This window comes from Macrobrachium rosenbergii, chromosome 59 (genome assembly GCF_040412425.1).
Source record: "Macrobrachium rosenbergii isolate ZJJX-2024 chromosome 59, ASM4041242v1, whole genome shotgun sequence".
NCBI classification, from domain to species: domain Eukaryota; kingdom Metazoa; phylum Arthropoda; class Malacostraca; order Decapoda; family Palaemonidae; genus Macrobrachium; species Macrobrachium rosenbergii.
Genome location: NC_089799.1, coordinates 2639733 through 2649401, shown reverse-complemented (window position 1 = coordinate 2649401; position 9669 = coordinate 2639733). Strand labels below are relative to the sequence as shown.

The 9669-nt window shown below is 35.0% G+C and overlaps 1 protein-coding gene across 1 annotated transcript in view; it reads left to right on the top strand.

Moving 5' to 3' along the window:
- Window positions 1–329: 329 nt before the first annotated feature.
- LOC136837422 (uncharacterized) overlaps window positions 330–9669 on the top strand; it is a 37343-nt gene continuing 28003 nt past the window's right edge. Inside the window, exons 1-2 of the mRNA XM_067102202.1 lie at window positions 330–722; window positions 823–1151. Of these exons, the coding sequence (XP_066958303.1) occupies window positions 330–722; window positions 823–1151 (722 nt within the window). The remainder of the gene's footprint in view (window positions 723–822; window positions 1152–9669) is intronic.

Below are 9669 nucleotides of genomic sequence, written 5' to 3'. Positions count from 1 at the left end.
CTCTTAACATACTACAAGAGGGAACAAGATAACAACAAACTGAAGATTGGATTGAATAGGTTGGTATCATGTTGTCATGTTTAATGGCGTACCATCATGGACATGCATAGTTGAATATTATGCATTATCAGATTCTCTCTCTCTCTCTCTCTCTTTATATATATATATATATATATATATATATATATATATATATATATATATATAAAGAGATAAAGAGAGAGGTTGTTCGATAGATAATTACACGAGAACAAATATTTTTTTACCCAAACAGACCGTATGACCGAGTTGCTGATGTCATGGATATGACAAGGAATGCCGTTCGTCAGATGGTCAGGCGCACCACACATTCACGGCCAATTGTAGGACAACCAACTCCACCACCATCACCAGTCCCATCACCATCACCACCCTCATCGCCAGCACTATCAATAGCTCCATCGCCTTCAAGAGCTCCATCGCCATCACCATTATCACCGCCCTCATCAGATTCAGTACAGTCTCATTCCACACAGCCAGCTGAAGATGTGTTCGACTCTTTTACCGTCGGTACAATTCGTCGATATGTTCACAACAAGTTCTTGTCAAAGGATACCTTTACAATTACTACTCTGACAAGAGAACTCAAGAAGGAAGGAATATTACCTGAAGGCACGTGGAAATTTCGTTTTGGAGAAGTACTTCACAAGATGGGATTTCGATATACGCTGACCAGCGAAAATGTATGCTAGAAGAAAAGAGTCCTTAGACATAGAGCATGTAAAAGGATCCCTGCTCAGGGCTCTCAGACAGTCTCGTGAGGAAGACAGGTGGTCTATTTAGATTGAGACATGGTTCCTGGATAGACACAACAAGAGATGGGTGGACACAACTCAACCATCCACAACTACCACATATAGCCGACAGGTTCCGCCAGGAGATGGTGAACACTTTGTCGTGGTAGCAGCTGGTACCAACAAGGGCTTTATTGAAGATTCATTCCTTTGCTATACAGCAAAGAATAATATTGGAGACTACCATGGCGATAGCTGGCAACAAATTACTACTATCTTTGAAGAGCCATCAGTTCTCGTCATCACGACAACGCTCCTTTGCAGTCACCTTGGAGGCCACCAATCTTCTGGCACCAAAAAGGCTTATCATCTAAATTGGTTGTAGCCTGTTATCACATACCCACCACGCTGCGACCTGGTTACTCAAAATATGCAGGAAAATCGACCGCTTCCCAGTTTCACAGTGGAAAATACCATTCGCCTGCCAAATTCGCATTAGTTCGGCTACCACCAGCACACCCAGAGCTAAATGCTATTGAGCAAGTATGGGGTGTCATGAAGAAGTACGTTCGATCATCCCTTCACCATTTTACACGAACGGACCTCAATGCAAGACTGAATGAAGCAAAGTTGTGTGTGACAGAGGACGTTTGGGCAAATGCTGTTCGGCGCTCTGAATACTTTGAGAGAGAGTACTGGTCATTAGATAATATCCATGACAATGTGGTTTCATCATCATAGAGTCTCATAGTGACGACGAAAGAGGAAGACTTGTTTTAGGCCAGTTTTGAGGGGGTAATAAAAGTGAATATATATACACAAATATATATATATATATATATATATATATATATATATATATATATATATATATATATATATATCTTTATATATATACTATATATATATATATATATTCTTTTATTACCCTCATGTCTATATATATATCATATATAAATACACTATATTATTATTTATTTACTTATATATATATATATATATATATATATATATATATATATATATATATATTCTACTTCAAGTCTTGTAACTTTATTCATTAAAATGTTAGCTGCTATACTACTATCTATGCACAATACTTAATGTTAATAAAGAATCTTACTATCCTTTCCTCGTAATCCTTAATATGTGAATATTTATAATCATATTATGTGCGCACCTCAACAATCATATTCACCCAACCATCCAATTTACTCTCTTTGATTAAACTCTATCTAAATTTACTTTCATTGACGTTATTGAAGTGGGAATAATAAAAATAATATGACCAATTTCAAACTTTTAGACCAATTGTTTTTGTTATAGCAGCACTAATGACTTTGCCCTGTATTGAAAAATAAAAACACCTTATTTCTATCAAAGGTATATATATATATATATATATATATATATATATATATATATATATATATACAATTTCTTAATACGATATAAACAGTAACCATACAGAAAGGGGCGTGCAGTGTAAATAAGACGTCATGATCGACACGTCATTCTAACCTGGTGCCAGGTCTTAATTTCCGTTCACCATGCCCACCAAGTGAGATGACATTTCTCGATACTCATTAGGAACCAATAATGGAAGTAGATGGCAGTTCCATTATTTAATTAGGTGGTATCTCCAAACTCTGGTGGTTCAGTTTCACGTAATCAGAAAGCCCTGGTTTCGTGGATTATATTAACAAAAGAGGAGGTGTTATGGGCTGATGATTATTAATTGATATTGTAAACGGTCATTATGAATTGTGATTGTAGCTTGTGACTCTGGGTTGTAATGATTGTTTGGAGGTAAAGATTGTCAGCCTATCCATGTTTGTTTTGCATATAGGTGTGGCTTGTGATTGTGGCTTGTATTGGTTGGAGGTGAAGATTGTTGCTTTTGATTGTAGCTTGTATTAGGTGTTTGGAAGTGAATTTTTGCTTGTGATTGTGGCTTGCCAATGATTGTTTGGAGTGAAGATTGTGGCTTGTGATTGTGGCTTGGAATGATTGTTTGGAGTGACGGTGTGGCTTGTGATTGTGCCTCATAATTATTACTTAGGTAAGGTGTGGCTTGTGATAATGGCTTGCATTGGTTGTTTGGAAGTGAAGACTGTGGCTTGTGATTGTGGTTTGTAATGATTGTTTGTTGGTGAAGATTATGGCTTACGATTGTGCCTTATAGTGCTTGGGGTAGTGTAGCTTTTGATAGTGGCTTATATTGGATGTTTGGAAGTGAAGATTATGGCTTGTGATTGTGCCTTGTAATTATTGCTTGGAGATGAAGATTGTGGCTTGTGATTGTGGCATATATTGGTTGTTTGGAAGTGAAGATTGTGGCTTGTGATTGTGGCATATATTGGTTGTTTGGAAGTGAAGATTGTGGCTTGTGATTGTACTAATGATTGTTTGATGAAGATTGTGGCTTGTGATTGTTCCTTGTCAGTATTGTTTGGAGGTATAGACTATGTTTATGATTGTGGCTTGTATTGGTTTGTTTAGAGGTAGAGGTGTGGCCTGACTGTAGTTTATAAAGATTGTTTGGGAGGTAAAGATTGTGGCTTATGATTGTTGCTTCTAATGATGGTTTAGGGAAGTGAAGACTGTATGGCTTGTGACTGTAACCATAATGGTGCTTAGAGTGAAGATTGTGGCTATGATTGTGGTTTGTAATGATTGTTTTGATGTGAAGAACATGGCTTGTGATTGTGGCTTGTAATGATTGTTTGGATGTGAAGATTGTGGCTTGTGATTGTGGCTCGTAATGATTGTTTGGAGGTGAAGATTGTGGCTTGTGATTGTGGCTTGTATTGGTTGTTTGGAAGTGAAGACTGTGACGTGATTGTGGGATCAATGATCGTTTGGAGGTGTGGCTTGTGATTGTGGCTTGTGTTAGTTTGTTTGAGGTGAAGATTTTGGCCTCTGATTGTGGTTTAAGATTGTTTTGGAGGTAAAGGTGTAAGAAACATGATTGTTGCTTCTAATGATGGTTTGGAAGTGAAGACATGGCTTGACTGGCTTATAATGATTGTTTGAAATTGAAAGATTGTGGCTGTGATTGTGGTTTGATAATGATTCTTTTGGTGAAGAATATGGCTTGTGATTGTGGCTTATTATTATTGCTTGGAGGTGAAGGAATTGGCGCATGATTGTGGCTATAATGATTGTTTGAGGTGAAGATTGTGGCTTGTGATTGTAAACCTTATTGGTTGTTTGGAAGTAGAAGACTGTGACTTGTGATTGTGGATAATGATCGTTTGGAGGTGAAGATTGTGGCTTGTGATTGTGGCTTGAATTGGTTGTTTGGAGGTTAAGATTGTGGCTTGTGATCGTGGCCTGCAATGATCGTTTGGAGGTAAAGATTGTGGCTTGTGACTGTGGCTTGTAATGATTGTTTGGATGTGAAGTTTGTGGCTTGTGATTGTGGATCGTAATGATTGTTTGGAGGTGAAGATTGTGGCTTGTGATTGTGGTATGTATTGGTTGTTTTGGAAGTGAAGACTGTGACTCGCTAATTGTAGATCGTAATGATCGTTTAGGTAAAAGATTAGCAAGCATGATTGTGGCTTATATTGATCGTTTGGAGTGAAGATTGTAACTTGTAATAGGTGTTGGAGATGAAGATTGTGGCATGATTGTAGCTCGTAATGATTGTAGCGGTAAGGTGTGGCTTGTGAGTGCAGGTTGTAATGATTGTTTTGGAGTGAAGAATGAAGCATGACTGTGGCTTGTAGTTAGCTTCCAGGTGAAGACACTGTTTGTGATGGTGCCTTGCGATGGTGCAGCATAACAGTTGTTGGAGGTGAAAGATTGTGGCTTGTGACTGTATGGTGGTTTGTGACTGGCTTGTAATGAATAACTAAAATTATTATTATTATTATTGTGTATTATTATTATTATTGTTGACTTTATATTACAAAGAAAATAGAATAAATCTTAGAACACAGAGATGAATAAGCTTAATTAAAGGGAAAAATTCAAAAATTTCTCCAAGTCATAACAATGTGATCAGAACTTGCTTCCAATTTCTTAAAGATCGATTATGAAGAAATCGCCCCCGCCCTAAACCAACCCCTACCCCCCCTCCCCCATGATTTGGAAAGAAACTTTCAGGCAACTCATTATACTTCACTTTGTTACTGTGTGTGAATATTCCTTAAAAAAAAAAAAACAGCTTCGAGAATGAACTTAAAAAAAAAAAAAAACATCAACTTCGAAAATGAGCTGTTTTTTTTTTGGAATTGACGTCGTTGATATTATCTTTTTTTGGGTCTTTTGAGAGGGGGCAGGTTTTTCTTTTTATAAGATTTTCAGTGACTTAAAAGATTCGTGTGAAATTTTCTAAAAAATAAAAAAAAAATCAGCTTCGAGAATGAACTTTATTTTGTAATTGATCGTTTTTTATATTCTCTTTTATGTCTTTTTGGGAATAGAGTTAGTTTAATGCTCATTTATAAATATACAGAATGCTTAATGTTCACTTATATATATATCTATATATATATATATATATATATATATATATATATATATATATATATATATATATATATATATATATATATGTATATGTATATATATATATATATATATATATATATATATATATATATATATATATATAACTATATGTGTATAATAACATATATATATATATATGCTATATATATATATATATATATATATATATATATATATCTCTCTCTATATATAATTTCTGGAAAAGACCAAACAAAAAAACTACCTAAATGTGTCACTGAGGCTGCACATGGACTTCTAGGCCTAAAATGCACTTCTAGCCAGATATCCTCTCAGATCTCTGTGAAATTCATTTGGTGCTCATTGGGCCCCACATTGGTTCTCAAAATCTTGTTATAGGCTTCTCCACTTGCATCTGGACCACCCACGTGTGTCCTGGGAATGGAATAGTGGCCTTGTTCCCCAAAAGTGTTTGACTAAATATATGCCTTAGCCTTCCCACATGTATATGAACATTGAAGTAGGCGTGGACTGAATATTCCATCTCCTCCACTTCCAGACTTTGGAATGTGCTTCTGATCTCCAGAGTGTTGCAATGATTTTTCATTAAGGTTCTGTCAATCTTAAGCACTGTGATAAATTGGATGCAAACAGCCTTTAAAGGACCGTGAAATGAATCTAATGGTAAAACGGGCACGTCTGTCGTTTATTCTAGCATCAGGACTGGGTTTGCAATGTTGCAGAAGAACAAATGCTAAAAAAAGTAAAAACCTATCAAAACAGATCTAAGAATAAAATCAATAGTACCATCAGAACTCAGTTGCATGTTACCCAAGAGAACCATTGCTAAAAATAAACAAAAACTATCAATTAGATCTAGTATAAAAGCAATAATTATTCTAGCATCAGAACTGGGTTGCAATATTGCAGGAGAACAACTACTAGTACTAAAAAACAATCAATTAGATCCAATATAAAAGTAATAACTATTCTCACCTCAGAACTATGTTGCAATATTGCAAGAAAACAATTGCTAAAAATATAAAAAAAATCAGTTAGATCTAGAATAAATGTAATAATTATTCTCACCTCAGAACTGGGATGCAATATTGCAAGAAGAACAATTGCTAAAGTAACAAACGACCAATTGATCTAGAGAGATAAAGTAATAATATTCTCACATCAGAACTGAGTTGCAATACTGCAAAGACAATTGTAAAAATGAAAAAACAATCAAAATTATCTGGAATAAAAATAATTATTCCCGCCTCAGAACTAGGTTGCGATACTGCAAGAGAACAACTGCTAAAAAATAAGAAAAAAAAAACGATCAAAATGATCTGGAATAAAAGTAATAATTATTCTCACCTGAAAACTGGCTTGCAAAATTGCAAGAGAAAATTGCTAAAAAATAAGAAAACAAGCGATCAAACTGATCTAGAATAAAAGAAACAATTATTCTCACATCAGAACTGGGTTGCAACATTGCAAGAGAACAGTTGCTAAAAAAAACATCCCGATACAACGATCAATTAGATCTGCAATAAAAGCTCCCTAAAAATACACCTCAGCTGGAATTGGGATTCCAGAATATAAGAAAAAAAACCTGCTTAGATAAAACGATCAATTGAATCAGGATCAAAAGCTTTTCTGTAAATGTACTTCCAGCTGGAACTGGGATCCCAGAATGAAAAAATAGCAGATAAAACGATCAATTAGATCTAGAATCAAAGCTTTCTGTAAAATGTACTTCAGCTGGAACTGGGATCCCAGAATATGAGAAAAAAATAGCAGATAAAACGATCAATTAGATCTAGAATCAAAGCTTTCTCTAAAATGTACTTCAGCTGGAACTGGGATCCCAGAATATGAGAAAAAAAATAGCAGATAAAACGATCAATTAGATCTAGAATCAAAGCTTTCTCTCTAAAAATAACTAGACTGGAATTGGGATCCCAGAATATAAGGAAAAAAATAGCAGATAAAACGATCAATTAGATCTAGTACAAAAGCTTTCTCTAAAATGTACGTCAGCTGGGTGGGATCCCAGAATATGAGAAAAAAAAAAATAGCAGATAAAACGATCAATTGAATCTAGTATCAAAGCTTTCTCTAAAATGTCACGTCAGCTGAATTGGGATCCCAGAATATGAGAAAAAATGGCAGATAAAACGATCAATTAGATCTAGAATCAAAGCTTTCTAAATGTGCTTCAACTGAATTGGGATCCCAGAAATATGAGGGAAAAAATAGCGAATAAATAAACGATCAATTAGTCTGATAAACTTTCTACAAAATGTACGTCAGCTGAACTTGGATCCCAGATATGAGGAAAAAATAAGATAAAACCATCAATTAGATCTAGAATCAAAGCTTTTCTCTAAAATGTGCGTCAGCTGGAACTGGGATCCCAGAATATAAGAAAAAAAAATAGCCAGATAAACGATAATTAGATCTAGAATAAAGCTTTCTCTAAAATGTACTTCAGCTAGAATTGCGATCCCCAGAATATGAAAAGCAGATAAAACGATTAATTAGATCTAGAATACAAGCTTTCTCTAAAATGTACACGTCAGCTGGAATTGGGATCAGAATATGAGAAAAAAGCAGATAAAACGATCAATTGAATCAGAATAAACTTTCTCTAAATGTACTTCAGCTGGAATTGGATCAGAATATGAGAAAAAAGCAGATAAAACGATCAATTAGATCTAGAATCAAACTCATAAAATGTACTTCAGCTGGAATTAGAGGATCCCCCAGAATATGAGAAAAAAGCAGATAAAACGATCAATTAGACCTAAATCAAGCTTTCTCTAAAATATACGTCAGCTGGAACTGGGATCCCGAAGATATGAGAAAAAAAATAGCAGATAAAACGATCATTAGATCTAGAATCTAAGCTTTCTCTAAAATGTACGTCAGCTGGGTGGGATCCCCAGAATAGCAAGAAAAAAATAGCAGATAAAACGATCAATTAGATCTAGAATAAACTTTCTCTAAAATGTGTACGTCAGCTGGAATTGGGATCAGAATATGAGAAAAAATAGCAGATAAAACGATCAATTAGATCTAGATAAGCTTTCTCTAAAATGTCAAATCAGCTGGAATTGGGATCCCAGAATATGAGAGAAAAAATAGCAGATATGAAACAAGTCAATTAGATCTAGAATAAAAACTTTCTCTAAAATGTACGTCAGCTGGAACTGGGATCCCAGAATATGAAAAAATAGCAGATAAAACGATCAATTTGAATCTAGAATCAAAGCTTTCTCTAAAATGTACTTCAGCTGGAGTGGGATCCCAGAATATGAAAAAGCGATAAAACGATCAATTAGACCTAGAGATCAAGCTTTCTCTAAAATGTACGTCAGCTGGAACTGGGATCCCCAGAATACTGAGAAAAAATGGCAGGAAAGCGAACGATCAATTAGACCTGCGATCAAAAACTTTCTCCTCTAAAATGTACGTCAGCTGGAATTGGGATCCCCAGAATATGAGAAAAAAGCAGATAAAACGATCAATTAGACCTAGAATCAAAGACTTTCTCTAAAATGTACGTCAGCTGGAACTGGGATCCCAGGGCCATGAGAAAAAAGCAGATAAAACGATCAATTAGACCTAGAATCAAAGCTTTCTCTAAAATGTACGTCAGCTGGAATTGGGATCCCAGAAAATGAGAAAAAAAGCAGATAAAACGATCAATTAGATCTAGAATCAAAACTTTCTCTAAAATGTACGTCAGCTGGAATTGGCGTCCCAGAATATGAAAACTGGCAGTGAGAGCAGTCAATTAGATCTAGAATAAAAGTTTATTCTAAAATATGCTTCAGCGCTAGATTGGGATCCCCAGAATATGAAAAAACTAGCAGATAAAACGATCAATTAGATCTAGAATCAAAGCTTTCTCTAAAATGTACGTCAGCTGGAATTGGGATCCCAGAATATGAGGAAAAAAATAGCAGATAAAACGATCAATTAGATCTAGAATCAAAGCTTTCTCTAAAATGTACGTCAGCTGGAATTGGGATCCCAGAATATGAGGAAAAAAAATAGCAGATAAAACGATCAATTAGATCTAGAATAAAAGCTTTCTCTAAAATGTACTTCAGCTGGATTGGGATCCCCAGAATATATGAGAAAAATAGCAGATAAAACGATCAATTAGATCTAGAATCAAAACTTTCTCTAAAATGTACGTCAGCTGGAATTGGGATCCCAGAATATGAGGAAAAAAAAATAGCAGATAAAACGATCAATTAGATTTAGAACAAAAGCTTTCTCTAAAATGTACGTCAGCTGGAATTGGGATCCCAGAATATGAGAAAAAAAAATAGCAGATAAATCGATCAATTAGATCTAGAATCAAAGCTTTCTCTAAAATGTACGTCAGCTGGAATTGGCTTCCCAGAATATG